We start from the raw sequence: 22144 nt of genomic DNA on the forward strand, positions 1-22144 counted from the left end.
GACCCAGGATTTTTACATGTTTTATTATCAAATATTGAGGAAAGTCCCAAAACTATTGTCATTATTTTTAACTCTTTTCTGAGTCTTTTTGAGTTATTAAATAGACTTATAAAAATACTAAATATATATATATATTTTATTATTATTGACCTTTTATTTTTTTAATGATAAAACTGATATATTTTAAAGTAGAAAATCCTATGAAAAGAGCACAACTTAATTGCATTATTATGAATGTTTTTATTTTATTTATTATATTATATATATAATTAAGTAGATTTTATTTTATTATATTTATCTATAATTATCTAGATTTATTTAATTTAATGTATTATATTTATCTATAATTAACTGGATTCATTTTATTAATAATTAATTTGTTTACTTGTTATTTTTTTAACTGCATTTAATTTTTTCGTGCCTTGTGAACATATATATATATATTATATATTACTAAAAGGTAAAGACCAAAACAAATGGTGAACGTGTATTTTAACAACTATTGTGTCTTCATTAAATACATATCATATATTTATATTATTTTTCGATGCTCTGGAGCTCAATTGTTGTCCAAAAACTCATCATTTGGGGTCAATTTTGACACTTTATTACCATCAACACACTGTGGTTTATTGAACTCAAACCTAAATACATTTCTTCCTATAAGAAATATATATTCATGTAGTGCTATTCAAGATCTATGTCCTAAATATGAAGCGATGGGCAGAGCGGTGATTTTCCCAAGGGATTTGTTGAGAAAAGGAAGCCTCACATCTGGTTTAAGAATATTTTACTATATTAAAATGGACCCTTCCCCGGCTCCATGCATGGAAACAAAAACATAATTTCAGTCCCTTTGCACGGCCTCACAACACTAACAAACAGAGGCTGGTGTGAAGGCCATCTGAAAGGTCAGGGGCACGTGGATCTTTAGCTTCACAGCGAGATTCATCTTTGAAAGTGGAACGAAACACTCAGTCAATGCAGCTGTGGGCTGTTTGTGAATCCAAGCTGTGATTTTCTGCATAACTGGATACGCTCCAAAGGCAAATGTGTTAAACGTTTTCTGTAAAAACACAGAGTTTAGAGGTGGCTGATCTTTAGATACACTCACAGGCTTAAAGTCAAACAGTCTATGAGAGAGATTTATTTAAAAAGACAGCTGTTCATTCAGAGATTTCTTTCTGGTTTTGTGCTTTGAGTGTAGGCATGGTGGAAAACAATCCCCCTCCCACTGCAACCTTCCTCTACCTGCACCGCCCTCCTGCCATCCTGGAGGGGCGGAGCTAAGTAAAGGCAGCCAACTCACCTGTGGCCAAACTGTGAAGGCTCACCGCTGGAAAATCTATAAAGGCTCACCTGTGGCAAAAATACAAAAGACTCACCTGTGGCAAATGTATAAAGGCTCACCTGTGGCAGGTATATACAACAAATATGATCCCATGTACTTGAACTTCCTTTTTGACAAGTATCCATGATAAGATTATAATTTACCTCCAGCCAATACACCATTTAACTGAACAGAGCCTGAACGCACCACGGACCAACTGAACCATGTCCAATGGATGCTAAGCGCTAGCATCATCTAGCTCTCCTTTTAGCCCCTTAGTTAGACGTGGAAACCTCTGTGGATAATTCTGCTTCCAGTTAAAACCTCAAATATAATGAGGGATTTCTTATCAGGAGAAGCTGACTGCAATGACAGCATTATCAGTGAAGACAACATCTCTTATGATCCCAAAATGCAACCAACTCTTTATTCATTTATCGTTCTTACGAAGAAAATGTGCATTTAAGAGAAATGTTTGCCAACAAGATAATTGCACAATACAGAACCATGTAACCGATTTGAAATGCTCTTACCTTACACTCTATCAGGGAAGAGTCACATGTTAAAGTATTTACTGTAATAAGAGGTAGACAGTGACTTGTGGGAATTCTCCGCGCTCAGCATTAGAGCATCAAACATGAGTTTAATAAACACCATGAAAGAAGAACTGCACACGATCAGTCCAACAAAGAGCCTGCAGGCTGTGTGCTCTACAAACAGCGGGACTGAGGAGGTGCAGTCAGCAGGAAAACAGCAGATGTATGTCAGCATCCACGCAGGTGGTACAAACACTGATCAAAATCTGTGCTTCAGCAACCATGTTTGACAGAAAAAGCCTGGAATGATTACTCGTCCTAATTATCTGATGATTTAACATCCAGATGTGTGGGAGATTTCTACTGAGAGTCGAATTAACCAACAAACAAAACAAAGGAACGTTGCGATAGAGAAACACTGAATTAAGCAGCTTCACTTTTAAAATGAGTGTTTTTCTCAGATGGACCAAAGCAGAAAGTGGACGGTCGGTTGTTTATTGGATCATATACAGTCCAGATGTTGAGGAGGTTTAAATTGTGAGCCAATTATTGACGGGTCCTCTCCTCTACAAAACAAATTAACCTGGGATAAAAAAAACAGGAAAAAATACTGATGTCAACAATATGTTTCACAATGACAAAGCTTCCTACCAGCTGTGAGATGTTTGCTCATCTGATTTCTCTGAGAGTTTAAGATCCAGATGTTCGGGAGGTTTTCACAAAGAGCATGAATGAGGGTTTCATCCACCAAAATAAAAGGACCTGATCAGTGTTTCTCGGAAGGAGTAAGGCTGAAAACGGGTAACCTAGAGGGAGCTGAGGGGTTTCTTTATTAAGATGATAAGGACATTTTCATCGAGAGCTATCAGTTATTCTGTTTGGCAGCAGCTTATTGCTCAGCTTGATCCTCTGATAAGTGAATCCAGATGTGTGGACTCAAATCCTTTAACTACTTAAAAAGAGGCCCAAGGATCTGAAAATGCATCATAACAAGAGCCACAGTCAAGGTGCATTTTACATCCATGTCGGTCCAAAATCACCAAATTTGGGAAAAAGGTAAATGTGGATCTCACATTTCCATACATCACCGACGCCAGTGTATTGAAGACAGTTTTCCACTTTAAAACATGTGTAGTTTATCTCCAGTGGTTTCAGTTCATGATCTGCATGCTTTACTTTTGCTCCACATTTCTCCCGCTTTCACAGACGAGGATTATCCATTTTAAAATAGTACCAGGTCGATCCATACAGTGCAAGTAAGTGATGTTCATTCACATTACACCACCCCCCCCCCCCACACACACACACACACACCTGCTCACCTGGTTGTATAGGGCACAGATGTGTAGGGCCGAGTTTCCTGATGCATTCTGGGCGCTCATGTCCGCTCCGTAGAACAGCAGATGCTCCAGGTGTTGAACATGACCGTGACGGCAAGCCTGCACACACACACAGTATTTCAATAACTTGTATTACATTTAAAAGCTTTATTACAGTTTGCAGAGGTCCGGAGGTATGGTATGAGATTGAAAACCATATAAAATTGTATTTATCTGTATTTAAAAAGACTTTAAAACAAGGTTATGTCTTTACTATATCTTACATATTTAAAACCAATGTTCACCTGATGAAATAAATGATTTGGGACCATTTAGTAGTTAGGGTTGGAGGTGTTTTTACTTTGTATATGTTTCTGTACAACATATAAACGCTCTCTAAATAGCTTATCAGGGTTTACCATTTCACATATCTCCATTCTGTCATATGACTTCCCCTTGGTGGCATGTGCAGTACCACAGACTGGCCACTAGATGTCGGTGTGCTGCAGAGGAGCCGCGTTACCCTCAGTTTGAACCCTGAAGATGTGAGGATACAGGAGTGTGTGCAGAGCTTTAAGAAATAATCAATTGTTAATCAGACGGATTGTAAAGGCTGTCAGAAACACAGGGAACTGTTTCTTTTATGAACCAATTTTCCCTCACTGAATGTCATTAACGTTTGAGGTTATGGTGACAGAGGCAATTTAGGGGTTTATCATGGGGGGGGGATTAAAGGGAAATGGCCAATTTACACTGAGGTTTATTTCGGAGAGGTTTGTGAAGGAAAACGCACAACTGCATATCAACTAAAGCAGGTTACAGTAGAGTATTGTCTCAGAGAGTGATTGAGTTTTGTAACGTAATGAAGCATTTGCACAGACGAGAGAACATCGGGGGGGGGGGGGATTTACTCTGTATGGACTGTCTGATTCACTCAACTGTGCAAGTATGGGGATGTTAGGGTAACAGAAATATATGCAAAAATGTGTGGAGATTTCTGTAACTGTCTTTCAATATGGGATTGATTTATTTGTATTTGTATTTGATTTAAGTCTGAAAATACCTCCAAATCTGTATCTCGATGTGTAGTGTGGAAGTGAATGTGAACAAGAAGACAAATTTGTTAAAGGAAAGAGACATGTGGAATATACAGTCATGTGTAAATAACAATATTGTTGTGAAATCAAATGTGAATACAAATGTGAATATGTGAAGATACATCTGTAAACTAAGAGACAAATGTGAATACGAATGGGTTAATATGTAGCGTAGATACAAGTGTAAATGTGAAGACACACGGTATTATAATGCGGAGACAAATGTGTAACAGGAAGAGGAATCTGTAAATGTGAAGTCCAATCTGTAAATATGCAAACACGTGCAAATGCAAATTCAAATATGTCAATGTGGAGACAATGTCAAAAAAATACATGTGTACACCAATCTGTAAATGTGAAGTGGACCTGTCAAAAGAACTCTGTATATGTGGGACAAATATCTAAAGGTGTTTTTATAAGGATTTAACCACTCATGCAGGCTTCTTCATATGTTATATTTTGCTTCACTTACCTAAAGTTTATTAAGTATTTGCAACTGTTAGCATGCTAACACGCTAAATAAAGATAGCGATCATCTAGCTGACGGTAGCATCATGGCTTACGGCACCACGATGCATCACAGAGCCTTTGCCTCTTGTGAGTATTAAGTCTGCAACATCATTAGATTTGGTGGGAAAGAAAAAACTGATTTGATCTTAAATGAGCTATTAGGAAAAAGAATGACTCCAATTACATTTCCATAAAATTTGTTTGAGGTGAGCTAAAAGCAAAAAAAGGTTCCGGTCATCTCATTAATAAACCTGTAATACAGAAACACAGCCAGCAATTATTATAAAGACCAACTGGGATTACAGACAACTTGAACTTTAAACATTCCTAAATTAGTTTCAAGGTTATGCAGGTTTCATTTCTCTCCACAGAGGATCTGAAATCTGACGTCATGAGGAAATAAAAACAGATTTTCTGCCCTCTGAACGAACTGTGCGGTCTGACAGATGACTGCTATCACGTCTGAGACACAGAGAGGGAGGCAAGGATTTCACAACTGGACAGGGAGAGAGATGTGTGAAAAAGCTGATCGGCCTACACAGACACACAGACACACACACACACACACACACACACACACACACACACACACACACACACACACACACACACACACACACACACACACACACACACACACACACACACACACACACACACACACACGACAGTGTGTAGACACTAATGTGTGACTGCTGCAGGGTGGCTTTTCCTCAAATGGCTTTATTTACTTATAAAAGGTAACAGCTGGCAAGACAGACGGCCACAGTAGGTGTCAGTGTGTGTGTGTGTGTGTGTGTGTGTGAGAGTGTGTGTGTATGTGTGCTTTGGTAATACTGTATGTTCCAAATACCAGCTGTTCCAAATAAAAAAAAGAGCAAAAAAACCTTCTGTGTTCATGTGTTTGCACCTGCTGTGTGTATGTGTGTGTGTGTGTGTGTGTGTGTGTGTGTAGATAAGAGTTAGAATCGGAGGATGAAACCCTCTTTATTAGTCACACACATGCACACAGCAGAGAACACACAGTGAAATTGGTCCTCTGCATTTAACCCATCCTAGTACTAGGAGCAGTGGGCAGCTATCGTGCAGCGCCCGGGGAGCAATGGGGAGGGGGGACTGGAGGTGTCCGGTGCCTTGCTCAAGGACACCACAGCAGGGCCTAGGAGGTGAACTGGGACCTCTCCAAGTAGCAGTCCACTTTCCATATTTCAAGTCTGTTCTGGGACTTGAACCAGCAACCCTACGATTCCTAGTCTAAGCCCCTACTGACTGAGCCACCGCTGTGTGTGTGTGTGTGTGTGTGTGTGTGTGTGTGTGTGTGTGTGTGTGTGTGTGTGTGTGTGTGTGTGTGTGTGTGTGTGTGTGTGTGCAAGTACCTGGTGAACTTCGTGCCAGCCGTTCTCGTCCTGGCAGCAGACGGAGGCGTGGTGGTTGAGCAGCAGCTCGCAGCAGCCGGGGTCCCCCCCCACCACCACACTGTGGTACAGAGGAGTCAGACCACGACTGTCCTTGTAGTCCGGAGAAGCCCCCAACTCCAGCAGCGTCTGAGTGAGTGTGTGTGTGTGTGTGTGTGTGTGTGTGTGTGTGTGTGTGTGTGTGTGTGTGTGTGTGTGTGTGTGTGTGTGTGTGTGTGTGTGAGGGGTCAAAAGACACAGACAGAAGAAATATGAATTATTTAGCAAGAACAGAATTTAGTTTTCGGTCTCCAAAGCTGAGGTTAAATTTAACTTAATTTAATGATGACATTAAATGATAATACAATTATAGGAAATATAGACTACGGTCCTTTTTCAGTCCTAAAAAAGGCTTTTTATGTGCAACGATTATTGATATGAATCAGTATGTATATTAAGGGTTGTTAACTATAATCATACTCTGGTGTTAGGAGATTTTAAAGCATTGGGAGTATTTCTTAGTACATTATCATAGTAAACTTTCTTTTTCCAAAGCAAATGTTACGTCGTACTTTAATCTGCCAAACTCGTTAAAATAACAAAGCTGGTAAAAGTTTAGAAAATAATTGAAGATGAAACAAAACAGAAAAGGCAATTATTAAATTGTTCTTTGACAAAGAGCACTGTGAGAAAGATTGAAAAGATCAGTCTGATTTTGCTCGTCTTAACTCCTCGGGAAGTTGTGACAGCTTGTTAACTTCACATCTCATCGTGTTGTTTGCTGACAAAGTTTCAACGCTTCAAAATCCGACTCCTTTTGCAAAAAAAATACAACAAAGCAGGATGTGGAAAGCAGGTGTAAGAAGATAAAAGCGGAGGATGAAGGACGTCGTTTCTTTTACCGTGAGTGTGACGTGGTTCTTGGAGCGGGCCGCTTTGTGCAGCGCCGTCATGCCGTCTTTAGCTCTGAAGTCCAGGTGAGCGCCTCCGTTCTTCAAAACCTTGATCATCTCCACCATGTTGTCCAGGTGAGCGGCAAATGTCAGCGGACTCTCTAGAACAATAAATCATAGACCGAAAAATGTATTACAGAAAAACTAATCCAGATATGATAATGTTTGACATACTGTTTATCCAGGTGCTTTAAAATCACTCTTTTCTGAGTCCTGAAATCTGAAAATGAGTCAGCATTTTACCACTCCCTGTTTCTTGGTCTAAAAGTCAATGGTTATTGATGGCCTGGAATAAAAAACGTCAGTAAATTAAGAATTAAGAAATGGCTGTCTTCTTGCAATGCTACGATTTTAAAACCAAGTCGAAGATCCTTTAATTATTTGCGTTCTGTAAAACTTTAAGAAGTTGGAGAAAAAAATCAGGAGTTTGAAACTAAAATCAAAAGCAAAACAATTGGGAGACAGAAAGTGTGAATTTTTTAAAGAATATGATTAAGGATACATGAAGAAGGAGTTAGAATTAATGAGAAAATAGAGCGCCATTTTGAAGAAATAGTCAGAAATGCAAACTAGTGAACATTCTGAAAAAGAAAATTGAAAGGAAAAGAAATTGAGATACAAAAAGTGTGAATTTTATAAAGAAGATGATGAGGACCACGTGTAAAAAAAGTTAAGATCTAATAAAGCAGATTCAGGGCTGTCTTCTTGCAATCCTACAATTTAAAACCAAGTTCCATTAATTATTTGCATCCTGTAAAACTAATCAAAAACTGTTGGGTACTCAACAGTGTCAAAATGAGACGACATCACGCTCATTGTCATGTGACCGTGCTGTAGATCCTTTATAGCCCAACATTAGCCTCCTTTAGCTTAGCGGTGGTGACGTGAAGTCATGTGACCGTGCTGTAGTTCCTTTATAGCCCAACATTAGCCGCCTTTAGCTTAGCGATGGTGACGTGAAGTCATGTGACCGTGCTGTAGTTCCTTTATAGCCCAACATTAGCCCCCTTTAGCTTAGCGGTGGTGACGTGAAGTCATGTGACCGTGCTGTAGTTCCTTTATAGCCCAACATTAGCCGCCTTTAGCTTAGCGGTGGTGACGTGAAGTCATGTGACCGTGCTGTAGTTCCTTTATAGCCCAACATTAGCCTCCTTTAGCTTAGCGGTGGTGACGTGAAGTCATGTGACCGTGCTGTAGTTCCTTTATAGCCCAACATTAGCCCCCTTTAGCGTAGCGGTGGTGACGTGAAGTCATGTGACCGTGCTGTAGTTCCTTTAAAGCCCAACATTAGCCCCCTTTAGCGTAGCGGTGGTGATGTGAAGTCATGTGACCGTGCTGTAGTTCCTTTAAAGCCCAACATTAGCCCCCTTTAGCGTAGCGGTGGTGACGTGAAGTCATGTGACCGTGCTGTAGTTCCTTTAAAGCCCAACATTAGCCCCCTTTAGCGTAGCGGTGGTGATGTGAAGTCATGTGACCGTGCTGTAGTTCCTTTATAGCCCAACATTAGCCCCCTTTAGCGTAGCGGTGGTGACGTGAAGTCATGTGACCGTGCTGTAGTTCCTTTATAGCCCAACATTAGCCGCCTTTAGCTTAGCGGTGGTGACGTGAAGTCATGTGACCGTGCTGTAGTTCCTTTATAGCCCAACATTAGCCTCCTTTAGCTTAGCGGTGGTGACGTGAAGTCATGTGACCGTGCTGTAGTTCCTTTATAGCCCAACATTAGCCCCCTTTAGCGTAGCGGTGGTGACGTGAAGTCATGTGACCGTCCTGTGGTTCCTTTATAGCCCCACATTAGCTTTATAAAACTCATTAAGTGGTGTTAATATGTGCAGATTATCCAACTGAACAAAACTTGTAAGTAAACGTTTGTTTGATACGGAGATTATTTTCAGCAAAAATCCAAACTCCAATGTTTCCTTTGATCCAGGGAGATGCTGCCTTCAGGGTCGATTTATAAAAATACGTCATCACTGCACTACTCTACTACTAGAGCCCAAAAAAACATGTTTGTTTCTAAGAGGGAGTCATACTTTGCCTTGAACAGTGATCTGAGTTTCCATCAGTATGCACACGACTGCACACGACTCCAGGGACTGACACCGAGGATGTGATGACACAGTTTGTTTTCTTTTGTGCAAACCACCTGGGAAAAGTCTGCTTTCATTTTCTGTTTGCCTTCTTGAAGATCACACTGAATAATTTAAAGGTTACATGTGAAGCACAGTGTGAGCAACACCATGCAGACAAGTTAAAAGCTGGGGGTTTTATTCCCAATGTAAAGGGCTTCTTGTTAGGGTGATCCAAATGGTCCAAATCTAAATTGCTGGTTGTGATTTCAAGCTATGACACAACAGTCTGGTGTTCTAAAAAAATACATTTCAATTCAACAAAACTGTCTGCAAGATTTCTATTGTCTTTCTAGCATTCGGCTAACAATAGACTCCCATTTCTGAATCACATCCCAGTTACCGCATATTGGAGTGGGACAAAGACTAATTTTCAGTCGCTTCATTGCAGATTAAAAGTCACCAATCAAGGTTAGTTGAAGATTTACAAGCCTGCCAAAATGAGCTCAAGTAAAAAGCTTCAAATAAAGTGTTGAATGAGTTTAACCTTGAGAAGAAGCTCTAGCCTGCCCTGCATGAATGAACCTGATTAGGAACAAATGAGTGACAGAAAAAGCCAAATCAACACAGATTTCATAATTTTTTGGGGTTCTCACAGGTTTTCCCTTCAGTACATATTCATATAGTTTATAATTTTGAAGATGATACCATCTAAATGTAAAACATTCACCATATATTCATTCATATTGAAGTCCATATTGATGTCAAAGTATTCCAACATATAAAAGGGAAAGGATCTTGCCCTGATGTTAACCGGCTGATTACAGAAGGTCAAGTGTTTGTCACAACTAATTAGAGTAATAGAAACTTCACTGTAATTAAGACCTCTTTAAAAATGTCACTCTAAATGAGATCCTCCACTCAGAGATAATTAATGTGTCCTAATTTCCCTTTGAAATAAACAGATTTTATTTTCTGTACAAGCACTCAACATGGATCTGTTTAGTAGTCACATGTTGTACGAGAAGATGACAGATACAGCTTCTTTGAACTTTTTTTATAGGCACAAAATTAAACATTTAGCAAAGGAAATAAAACTACCATAATCATCTTGGACAATTTTAAAGGCTGTGGCAGTCATTGCACCCATTATACAAGTATGAAAAGCTTCTTTTGAAGAAATGAAGATGAGCCTCAATTTCTCCAGCGGTGCTGACTGTGTGCATACAAAGAGTTCACACACTATGTTTAAAATCAGACATGGAGAGATTTTGCCACACGGCTGAAATCATTTATTTTTTTATTCCACAGCTAAGTTGAATAGTCAATTCTGATTGGTCAATTTGGACACTTCAGAGGATGTTAATACTCACTAACAGACCATTGCTAAAGATAACATGACCGTTGCTAAGGAGGATCATGGGACTTTGTGCAGTCATATAAGACGAAGATTATGGACAACAAAAACAATTTGGAGAGCACGAAAGTTTGGATTCATGATGGCTAAACTTTCCCCAGTAAAGAAAATACATACAGAACAAGACAGGTAAGTAAACACTAAAGGGAACAGCAGAAGAAAAAACAACAGGAAGTAAACACTAAAGGGAAGAGCAGAGGAAGAACGACAGCAAGTAAACACTAAAGGGAACAGCAGAGGAAGACAGACAGGAATTAAACACTAAAGGGAAAAGCAGAAGAAAAAACAACAGGAAGTAAACACTAAAGGGAACAGCAGAAGAAGACAGACAGGAAGTAAACACTAAAGGGAACAGCAGAAGAAGACAGACAGGAAGTAAACACTAAAGGGAACAACAGAAGAAGACAGACAGCTGAAGCTAAACAATAATTCTGAAGTCATTGAAATCATTCTCAATACATTTGGAGTACAGTCGTTGGTTTGTTCAGTCGCCTCGTTGCACTTTAGCCCTTAAATATTAGCCGTGTAACAAGAGTGCTAATCTCCCCTTCAGCAGTAAGGCGTTTATTTAACAATTGCTCTCGAAGCCCATTAAGATAACGCAGACTCTCTGCTTGATAATGCTTTCTCCTCTCTGCTTCACCTTTATTTCCCCTCAACAGACCTTTTCATTCTGGGAAAGCTGTGCCAACTCAATACTGGCCGAGTTAAGAGCAGCCGCACAGCAGAGATACCCTTGACATATTATTAAAATGATCATAAATAAACATAATTGTCCACCTCAGGTACAACAGTGTTGGTAAACAATAACTGTAATGTGCTTTTAAATACATACTGATTTAGAGTGAAGTGGTAACATAAAGTGGTTAAGTGTTTTTAAATCCAGGAAAGGTAATCCCTTCTCCCAGAACAGGAAGGATTGTCGTACGTTAAATACTTTTCACAGAAAGGACAATTTAATGAAAGAGCAGGCAGATTTTATTTCTCACACATCTCATCTCAGTCCTACTTTATGGATCTCTGTTCCCATTAAACATGGTAATCATCCAGTCAGTGAAGTGGTGCAGTGATGACGTATGTCTCCACATATTAACAAGGCTTTATGATTTTTTCAGAAAAAAGCTAATGTTGGGCTATAAAGGAACTACAGCACGGTCACATGACTTCACGTCTCCACCGCTAAGCTAAAGGAGGCTAATGTTGGGCTATAAAGGAACTACAGCACGGTCACATGACTTCACGTCACCACCGCTAAGCTAAAGGAGGCTAATGTTGGGCTATAAAGGAACTACAGCACGGTCACATGACTTCACGTCACCACCGCTAAGCTAAAGGAGGCTAATGTTGGGCTTTAAAGGAACTACAGCACGGTCACATGACTTCACGTCACCACCGCTAAGCTAAAGGAGGCTAATGTTGGGCTTTAAAGGAACTACAGCACGGTCACATGACTTCACGTCTCCACCGCTAAGCTAAAGGAGGCTAATGTTGGGCTATAAAGGAACTACAGCACGGTCACATGACTTCACGTCACCACCGCTAAGCTAAAGGAGGCTAATGTTGGGCTATAAAGGAACTACAGCACGGTCACATGACTTCACGTCACCACCGCTAAGCTAAAGGAGGCTAATGTTGGGCTTTAAAGGAACTACAGCACGGTCACATGACTTCACGTCACCACCGCTAAGCTAAAGGAGGCTAATGTTGGGCTTTAAAGGAACTACAGCACGGTCACATGACTTCACGTCTCCACCGCTAAGCTAAAGGAGGCTAATGTTGGGCTTTAAAGGAACTACAGCACGGTCACATGACTTCACGTCACCACTGCTAAGCTAAAGGCGGCTAATGTTGGGCTATAAAGGAACTACAGCACGGTCACATGACTTCACGTCACCACCGCTAAGCTAAAGGAGGCTAATGTTGGGCTTTAAAGGAACTACAGCACGGTCACATGACTTCACGTCTCCACCGCTAAGCTAAAGGAGGCTAATGTTGGGCTTTAAAGGAACTACAGCACGGTCACATGACTTCACGTCACCACCGCTAAGCTAAAGGCGGCTAATGTTGGGCTATAAAGGAACTACAGCACGGTCACATGACTTCACGTCACCACCGCTAAGATAAAGGCGGCTAATGTTGGGCTATAAAGGAACTACAGCACGGTCACATGACTTCACGTCACCACCGCTAAGCTAAAGGAGGCTAATGTTGGGCTATAAAGGAACTACAGCACAGTCACATGACTTCACGTCACCACCACTAAGCTAATGGCGGCTAATGTTTGGGCGTGATGACGTTAAGTTGTCTTATTTCGAAACTTGTTAAGCAATCATCGTTTTTAAATTCACCAGTGTGGTTTAATGTAAGTTGTAGTATAACAATCTCTTTAGCTTGTGTTAACCACAGAACTTATTTCAGTATAAAAACCACAAACACATTGACGTCCAGATCAGAGACAGGAAGCATTAGAATGCTGACTCATTTCTGGCTTTTAGGACTCATTACTGCACCACCCCCTACTATGCAATAAAAAGCATGTTGCAGGATATAAAACAGGTACAAACATCCAGTTGCTTCCACAGACAGCATTTAACGCTCAGGGCCACTGTGAAGGCTTTGGTTGGTGCCGACTTCCTTCCAAGAGTCAACATGCGAGTTACCAGGTACTCCTGAGAGTGTGTGTTCAGTCAGAGTAAACAATTGTTGGCTCCATGTTTTTACACACAAACACACCGGGGGGCAGTCAGTGCCCGGAGTAATGAGCTGCATCCTAATGTCAATGTGTTTTCAACACAACTCTATTGCTCCATAACACAAACCGAACAGATGCTCGGTGCTATGCTAGGATGGTAGTTATAAGTCCTCCTCGGCACACTTGTAGGATAAGAGTTCTGTGTCTGGGGAGAATGCAACCTGGCAATAATAACCACTTATTATCTCCAAACATGCACATCCTCTCACTTGTAATCTTGACTTAATTTGCTGTGGAGCTCAGTGTTAACATCAGATTTCATTGCTAGCTGCTTAACAATAGCCCAATGACACAGAGAGATGTGCACGTTGCTTTGGTTATTAAAATCATTCTGGATAGAGATTGGAAAAGTGCAATTGGATAATAGAATCATAATACTTAATTTATCCTGGAGTGAATTGGGTATTGTGCTCAAATATACAACAAGTTTATTTGTTATATACAGTGGTGTATTAGTATTGTACAAAAACAAAAACATATCAAGATATATGAGAAGTAAGATGAAAAGAAACATGAAACTGGTTAAATTATTACTCAAACTACCAACTCATCGATAACTCACATAAATCCACTTTATTTGGGAGAGAAAACTGTTTGAAAACCACACAATTACAACTACTCTCAGGTGCATATATCTGAAAACCATGGCTTAAAACCAAATGAGACCTCCAATAAAAGTGAAAGTGAGACATTGTGAGTTTCTGGGTGATTTTGGAGGAACTGACTGAAACTTTGCAGGTTCATTCTGTTCCTTATAACAGAGAACGTCTCCAGGACCAGAGGCACACAGGGTCCATATTATACACTGTCCAGTCAGGTCTCAGTATATCTCACACCCAGGAGAAAAGGGCTCACACTCTCTATTATCTGAGTAGTGCATCCTAATCATGGCGGGAGAAAGGTGTCTTTGTTGCAGGCAGAGTGTCAACATAATATGCATTGCAGCTCTTTTCATCTGTGGGTGCTGTTTTGTTTTGCTGTGTGTAAGGCTTGAGCACGAGTTGTATAAGGTCTCATTGACCTTGGGTATATGTGTAAAAATCTACTGTATTTGTGCATGTGATTCAGGTATGTTTACTCTTTCATTGCGCCTTCAAAACGTACCTATGACCACCTCTCAAAGACAATAAATTGCTGCCTCTGCTCTGGAAATGACACCCATCTGTGTCTTGTTCCCCGTTTAACTACATTACAAGTAATTCTATACCTGGATCCAGCCTTGAAGCTTGGAAGAACTAAACCTGTGCAGAAAGCAACCAGTGGTCACGATGTGAGAAAATCAGCCTCAGGACATTTGCAAGGACTGTGACTGGAAGAACTCTTTGGCATAAATTGGGTTTATTGATGGTCTGACTGGGAAATATCTTTTAGGAACAGATAAAAAGCTGATGTCTGGTTCAAACTGCAAAACACGTTTGTCTGTTATGATGGTTATTGTCATATTACGGCATAAAGAGTCATGAAATGTTGCTGTGAATTATGTCCAATTAAAGCTTGCCATTACAAAAATTGCATTTCATAGCAAAGACAGACTTCCAGGAACATTAAGGTCCACAAACAGCGATATGATATTGGGTGGTGCTTTTGGAAAAACGGAAAAACTACATCATCATCATCATGGAAGACATTTGATAGGACTGTGATTGGACCAATTATCAGTAATGTGGGATCATTTATGGTAACAGCTGCTTATGAATGAAGATACTCTGGTGTAGGACATATGCGGCTTTCCGCCAAATCCAAACTCACAACTAAATACCATCCTCAATAACATGTACCACGGATATTCAGCTTGAGGTCTTGGTGTGTTTGTGCTTCCTTACCACCAGTCTCACTGTCATGGTAGTTTGGATCGAAGCCTCTCTCCAGCAGCTTCAACACTTTGTCCACCTGATTGTGTTGGATGAGGTCCATGAACTTCCTCAGGTTGGCCTGCGCAACCAGAGAAAAGAAAGAGCTATTACACTGAGAAGATGGTGGGAGTGAGAGATGGAAAAAGGCAGGAAAACGAGAATAGAAGTTGCTGAAGAAGGCAGTTTAGAGGGTTGAATATAAGTGATACTCCAAAGAGTCCATGTTAAGGAATTCATTGAGAAACTGAGGGATATTTAAGGGTAAAGATAGAGGAATAAAATGTAGAATAAAAGGCGAGTGAAAGCATGAAGCTGAGGAGGGGAGGGTGACAGGATTCAGAGCGTGGCGATAGTGGGTAGTGCGATGGCTGCTCCTTTCTGTTCCCGTCTGCTTTCTTTCCAGGCCGCATGATAAAAATAGATAACAGAGCAGCTCCCCGAAGGAGTGCCGAAAATGAGGAATAAAGAGTGAGATAGCAGAGGAAAAAAATGGGTAGCAGAAATAAAAGAATAGACTGAGAAGAGAGGCACGTAATAAATGAGGAGTAGTAAAAAGGCAAGGACAGTAGAGTAGAAACAAAAGGGATGTCCTCTTCCCATATTCCCATTGTGTTGCCCCAGTTCCAAGTGAATCAGTCAATACTCAGGAGGAGATATTCATTTCTTATCATCATTCCAGTTTTAACCTTGTTCAGCTGTTGCACTCGTTCGGGGCAGTGTTTGGGGAGTATTTGAAGGTGTTTGGATATGCAAGAACTGAAGAAAGTATTCCCAGCAGAAACTCAACACAGAAAAGTAAAATAAAGAACCAAAGGACATCATGTTTGTCAGTTAGATACCTTAACCATTGTACATGCGTGTCAAATTTGCCTTAATTGGATTGCCTTTTTCAATGTAAATTTTTGGTGGTCAGATCCTTGAAAATATCAGTTTTTCTGGACATACATAATCCATTTTTAGGTCAAAGTTGTCAATTCTGAAATAATTCTTCATGTAGAACAAGGAGAAACCGACTTCTGAGGTACTTATATAGCTCTTCATCAGGTCTCTTTGACCGCTTAAAGCTCTTTACATACTCCGAGTCACTCACCCATTCACACCTCATTCATGTAGAGCAGCACCACTTGCTCTAGGGAAGCTAACACTCACACATCGTTGGCCATCGGGAGCAACTCAGGGTTCAGTATCTTGCCCAGGGATACATCAACATGTTGACTTCACGGGCTGGGATCGAACCAACAATCTTCTGGTTGAAAGACATCCACTCTCCCTTGCAGCCACATGCATAATTCTATTCCATCCAATACACTTTCAGAAAACAGCACAGAGCTGGGTCAATCAATTTCCTGAAACCCTTGGCTGCCAGTTTGTTATCCAATGCATTTTTTAAAAGCTAACATTGTCTTAGAAATGAACAATTAAATAAAAATAGATCAGGATTTATTAAACTAATGAATACATGCTGAACTGTGTTTATCTGAATTATATCCAGCCAGTTTTGAGTCTGACTATCAGGCTGTTAATACAGGTGCACAATTAAAATAAGGGTTGACTTCTGATCCTTATTTTTACAGCCCAATAATCCAACTATTAATATGTTTTATACGCGTAACAATTTTATGTTTTTTATTGGATTACCACTTGTGGTTTTAAAGCTGAGTTCTCTTCATACCTGATGATCATTGTGGGATGAAATCAGTTTCTGTTTAGATAACAGCCAAGATGAGTCACTGCCGGTTCAATATCTGGAAAATGTCAGGGGTTCACATTCATGGCCCCGCGTTTTCAACCAATGTTTTATTTAATCTAGCTGATATGTCCTCTGTGTGTGTGTGTGTGTGTGTGTGTGTGTGTGTGTGTGTGTGTGTGTGTGTGTGTGTGTGTGTGTGTGTGTGTGTGTGTGTGTGTGTGTGTGTGTGTGTGTGTGTGTGTGTGTGTGTGTGCAGGCCTGGTGAATCAGAGTCTGGAGGACGAAGCTTCCTCTCTCTCTCTCCTCTTTTTCTCCTTCTCCCTCTCTCTTTCTGCTGAAACAGGTTGAGAGGATGGCAGATGATTGGCTCTCTCAGTGTGAGCTTAAGCCAACCACTGAGCTGCAGACTGCAAGGTAAACATGTTTAGCTCCAAAAAGTGGGGTCAGGCCCAAAAAAAATAAGAGAGAAAGGACCCAGCGTCAGAAGTTGGACTTATGACTTCTGCTCGTGTTCATCATCTCTCCGCTCCACATTCACAAGAACTTATTTTCCCTTTTCATTTGTCAGTCCTCTCTGTAGAATTATAGCAGCTGTCAGACAGTTTCCCAGTGAGCCGCTAACAGAGAGCTGCCAGAGTCACTTATGCTTTGGCTGCAGGATTACAGTAGCCGTGGGACAGAAGCCCAGAGCTAGCTTTACACAACGAAGAGGAGGCTAATAATCTTCAGTCAACTGTGCAGATTTACTTCATGTGGGAGAAACAGAGCAAAGGGATGAGCCTGCTGTCGGGGCTGGCAGGAAAAAAAGAGACACTTCTTCTGAGCTGCCTTACATATCATCAAAGATGAACAGAACAGCTAAAAAAATAAACCCAAATTGGCAGGTAAGCTACACTGAGCGCTGAGTGTTTTCTCCACCCTTCACACACTTCAAGCTGCCAAGAATGAAGGCAAACAGACACAAGCTCACTCTTTTCCCTAATCAGCTGAAGAAGCTGCTTAATATTTAATGCAATCTGTATGTTTCATTTTATTTTTGCAACACCTCTGGTGTGAACAGTTATTACTGTGGTGGTTTGACAATGCGAGTCCCAGTCAGGCAGATGTGGGCGGCACTGTGACGTCTTTTTCTTTCATTCCTGTGTCTCAGCTGCTCACTCCACTGTTTCCCTTAACAGAGAGTGGAGAGAGGCAGAGTCTCTAGCTTAGACCAGATAAGATAGAATAGGATAAGATAAAGCTTTATTCATCTCCATTGGGAAATTCAGAGTCTCCACACAACTTCCGGAAGAGATGTTCAGTTTTTATGCTCCATAATATAACCAGAATAACAATCCCTGGAAACTGGCGTGTATTAAATCAAACTGTTTCTAATTACTTGTTTAAATTGAGGATTTCTTCTTGCTCAGATGATGTGGTTCTGTTGGAGTCATTGCCCTGCGACCTTCAGCACTCTTTTGGTCGGTTTGCAGACGAATGTGAAGAGGCTGGGGTGAGGATCAGCACCTCTAAGTCTGACGCCATGGTTCCAGCAGGAAACAGATGGACTGTCCACTCCGGGTTAGGGAATGAGTCCTTACCCAAGTGAAGGAGATCAAGTAGTGGTTTTGTATTTGAGTGAGTGAGAAATGAGCGAGATGAGGTGGTTCGGGCAGTAAGGATGCCACCTGGCCGCCTCTCTAAGGAACTGATCCAGGGACTTCAAGCTGGGAGGAAACCATGGGTCAGACCCAGGACCAGGTGCAGGGATTATATCTCCAAGCTGGCCTGGGAGGGCCTTGCTATCCCCCAGTCAGAGCCGGTTCATGTAGCTGGGTAAAGGGAAGTTTGTGGCCCTCTGCTGGAGCTGCTTCCTCCGTGACCAGACAATTGAAGATTGATGGATGGTTTTAATCACTCCCTTTTATCACATATTTATTTAGCACTTCATCTCAATGCTTTTCATGTTTTATGCTGAGCGCTTGTTGATGAAGTGTCAATTAAATGGCGTCCAGTAAACAGTGTGCAGTATGCATCCAGCTCATAGATGACCTTTAATACCTTTGGCATACTTTATGTCTAAGATCTCCTAAATGCTCTGTATGCACAGGCGATATTGTATTAGACAGGCTTTCCGTTTGGATGGAATCAAAAATAATTAGGTGGTGTGGTGTCTTTGCGAAAGCTGGCTGATTGTGTGATGAATCATTTGTCATTTGTCTCTGACAGCCAACGTGCTTTTAGGAACCACAGACACTGGCCAAGAACAAGATTAAAGATTCAGTATTTGGTGAGTTTTCTTTACCAAATGATCAAACTCTTACCTTTGTGTGAAGTTTGGCAATCTGTTTCTCGTCCACATTGGGTTGCCTGTAGACTCGGCTCTTGTAGCGGAACTGTTGAGCAAACAACAAAGAATATTGAGTTTAATAGAGCTTATAATAAGGCTTATTATTTTACTCCTCTGGGTGAGTGTTGAAAGATATTGTTCCTTGTATAAAAAGAGGATTGCTATGGGATCAAGATGTGTGCTCCTCATGGCGCAGTCATTTATTGTATTGTACCCTCACTGACATTCAATCTTTGAGGGAAAAGGGAAAGTATCATATAATTAAATGTCATTTGTCAATATTTGATGGATCATTTCACTTATTTTTACTTTCACAGGACTTTTACTGCTTCTCACAGGTAGGTATCCATAATTGTTCATCCGCTGAAAAACACTCTGGGAATTTCTAGAGAAAGTTCTGGAGGGAACATTGGGATTTTTGCAGACCATTGACATGCACAAAAACCTATACAACACACTACAGGAGAGGGGAAATCACAAAAGCATAATAGGGCCCCTTTGAGACTGCGGAAAGGTTAAAAGATATATAAAGTGATGGGCCGATAATATTGACATTAGACGTATTACTGTACTAAAGTATTTTATGCAACAACACATCAATCACTACTAACTTGGGGAATAATCTAACTGGTCAATACTTTACCTCCAGTGATGGGACCCCCTTGGTAATTGGCTGGGGGTACTCTCTGAAGATGCGCTCTTCATCCAGGAACTTCCCGTCCCTCCCGTTGCTGGCCGGCTGGAAAAGCCCATAGTTGAGCACGTCTTTCAGGGTCTGATTAAGCGTGCACAGGATCCGCTGCTTCGCAACCCAGACGGTCGCACTGGGGTTGAACCGCATGCATTTCTGAATAGGAGAAAAGGAAGGAAGGACCAATTGATCAAACAGAAATGGCTGGGGAGTTTAAGGAAACATTTATCATGAAAAATACTGAACTAGACCTTCAGATTTTGACTGACAGATGTAAATAGGTTGGGTTGTAAGAGCAAAGAATGGAACAATGGCGCCCAATAAAAGTAGTTCAGACAGATTGAAATTGGTTCTTTAATAAACCAAACCCTGTCCCAGTTACTACAAATAACCCACGCAGCGCTGCCAAGCCTTTTGATTGTTTATTGTCACCGGGCAACATGTTGAACAGCGCCACTGTGCTCGCTGAGGATGTAATTGACACGACCCCTTGCGCCCCCTTGTCCTTCCCAATCCAATCCTTTCTGCAGGGAAAAAACACACAATGCAGGATTTCTGGCCATGGTCCGAATCAGCGAGGATTATGGGCTCTGTGCCGTGGCATTTGGGAAGTGTGTGTATGTGTTAACAGCAGGATGCACTGCTCAGCCGGCGATAGCAGCCGTGCGTCGGCGATAAAGGCTGAAGGGATGAGCAGTCTGTGAACTCTTCATAACCGTAATCCTCCCGCCTGGCGAAAAAATGGGCACAGGAAATGTTGAAGGTATACAGAAGCAGATGTCTGGCATCTGGCAGGGCTGTTTGGACTGATAGAGTCCTCCTTTTTTCTATTGGTTTATAACAGGGGGCACATTTCCATAAGCTGCCGATCAACTTAAACAGTATGTAGGAAGACAGCAAAGAGCTGGAGTCAATGTGTTTTTAAAGTAGAGGCTATGATAATGGCACATTTGTGCAGAGGGATCGAAGAGGGCAGATGAAACCAACCCAAGACCCAGGGGAGGCTCATGCAAAAGGTCTTCGGTTTTATTGTTAACAATTGGAATCAATAGAGCTTCAACACATCAATGACCTATGAGCCATTTCTTATGGGAATATCCCAGGAACAATTGTCTCAGCTCTGAACATTTCTGGTCCAGTTCAACCATTAAAGAAGAGGAGTCTATTTTAGATTGTGAACAACACATTTCTGTTAATTTCCAGTTGAGATTTAATAAACTGTTAGCTGTTAGCTTGTAGCATGTGTGTGGCAGCAAAGTTTACTTGGCTAAATTACAGAGCTAACAGCGAATGCTAATAAGCGTTGAGTTGACCGACACTACGACATGTTTAAGCTATTTTCAGTAGAATTGAGTCTCCTGGGCAAATTTGATGATGTATAATACAGTGGCTGGCGAGAAACTTAAATAGACACAGATGTTAAAAGGAGATGGATTAACAGCGCTATGACCTGTTTATCTTCCTAAAATGTCATGTTATTTAAGTACATATTTAAATAACATGACATCAATTACTTCAACAACTAGATGATGGTAACAACGTCAAAGAGTAACATTAAGAACTTTCTGACGGTACAGACTTAAATTGGGCCAGTCCAAACATACTTTTGGGACAGTTTCAGGACTGTAAAATAAATTAGTCTGGAGCCTTGCATTATGTCGGTCCTCCTGTCCATAGGTCTTGTTGCACCCCGTTCATTATCACCGAAATGGTGTTGTTACTATTACAAAATAAGAGCATATAATGCCTACTAGTGACAAAACCAGAGCATCTACTTCAAGCAGTTTTTCTGTGGATTAATTAGTGTTCAAATTCCAAACTACTCTATAAATCCCCAAGGTGTCAATTAGTTACAAGGAGCCCGTACACAAAGAAACACAGAAACAAACAACAACATACAAACAAACAAGGAGGATACAAATGTTGATTGATCTTTAGTTGATAAACCAAACAAGGAAAAGGAAAATAACTGTATTTTTCATTTTGGTCGGACTTGATGATGTTGGCAATTTTGTTCAACCGGCCACAGAGGCTCAGTGTGTGATAATTGAAACTAGAAACATAAGTGGCTTTCATGTTTACAAAAACCCTTACAAACACGGTCCAAGATCCAATTTAGAAAAGCTAGCTTGCTCGGTGGACCTCAAGTCTGCCATTGTGTTCCTTGAATTATTACCAAAATGAGCTGTGAGAAGATGGTCTCTCCA

General features: G+C 40.9%; 1 protein-coding gene across 1 annotated transcript in view; it reads right to left on the reverse strand.

The window, feature by feature from the left end:
* shank2a (SH3 and multiple ankyrin repeat domains 2a) overlaps nt 1–22144 on the reverse strand; it is a 200651-nt gene that overhangs the window by 105089 nt on the left and 73418 nt on the right. The window contains 6 exon segments of the mRNA XM_063882408.1: nt 3189–3305; nt 6169–6336; nt 7089–7240; nt 15198–15306; nt 19221–19292; nt 19890–20093. Coding sequence (XP_063738478.1) covers nt 3189–3305; nt 6169–6336; nt 7089–7240; nt 15198–15306; nt 19221–19292; nt 19890–20093 — 822 coding nt within the window.

This window comes from Eleginops maclovinus, chromosome 4 (assembly GCF_036324505.1).
Source record: "Eleginops maclovinus isolate JMC-PN-2008 ecotype Puerto Natales chromosome 4, JC_Emac_rtc_rv5, whole genome shotgun sequence".
Taxonomy (NCBI): domain Eukaryota; kingdom Metazoa; phylum Chordata; class Actinopteri; order Perciformes; family Eleginopidae; genus Eleginops; species Eleginops maclovinus.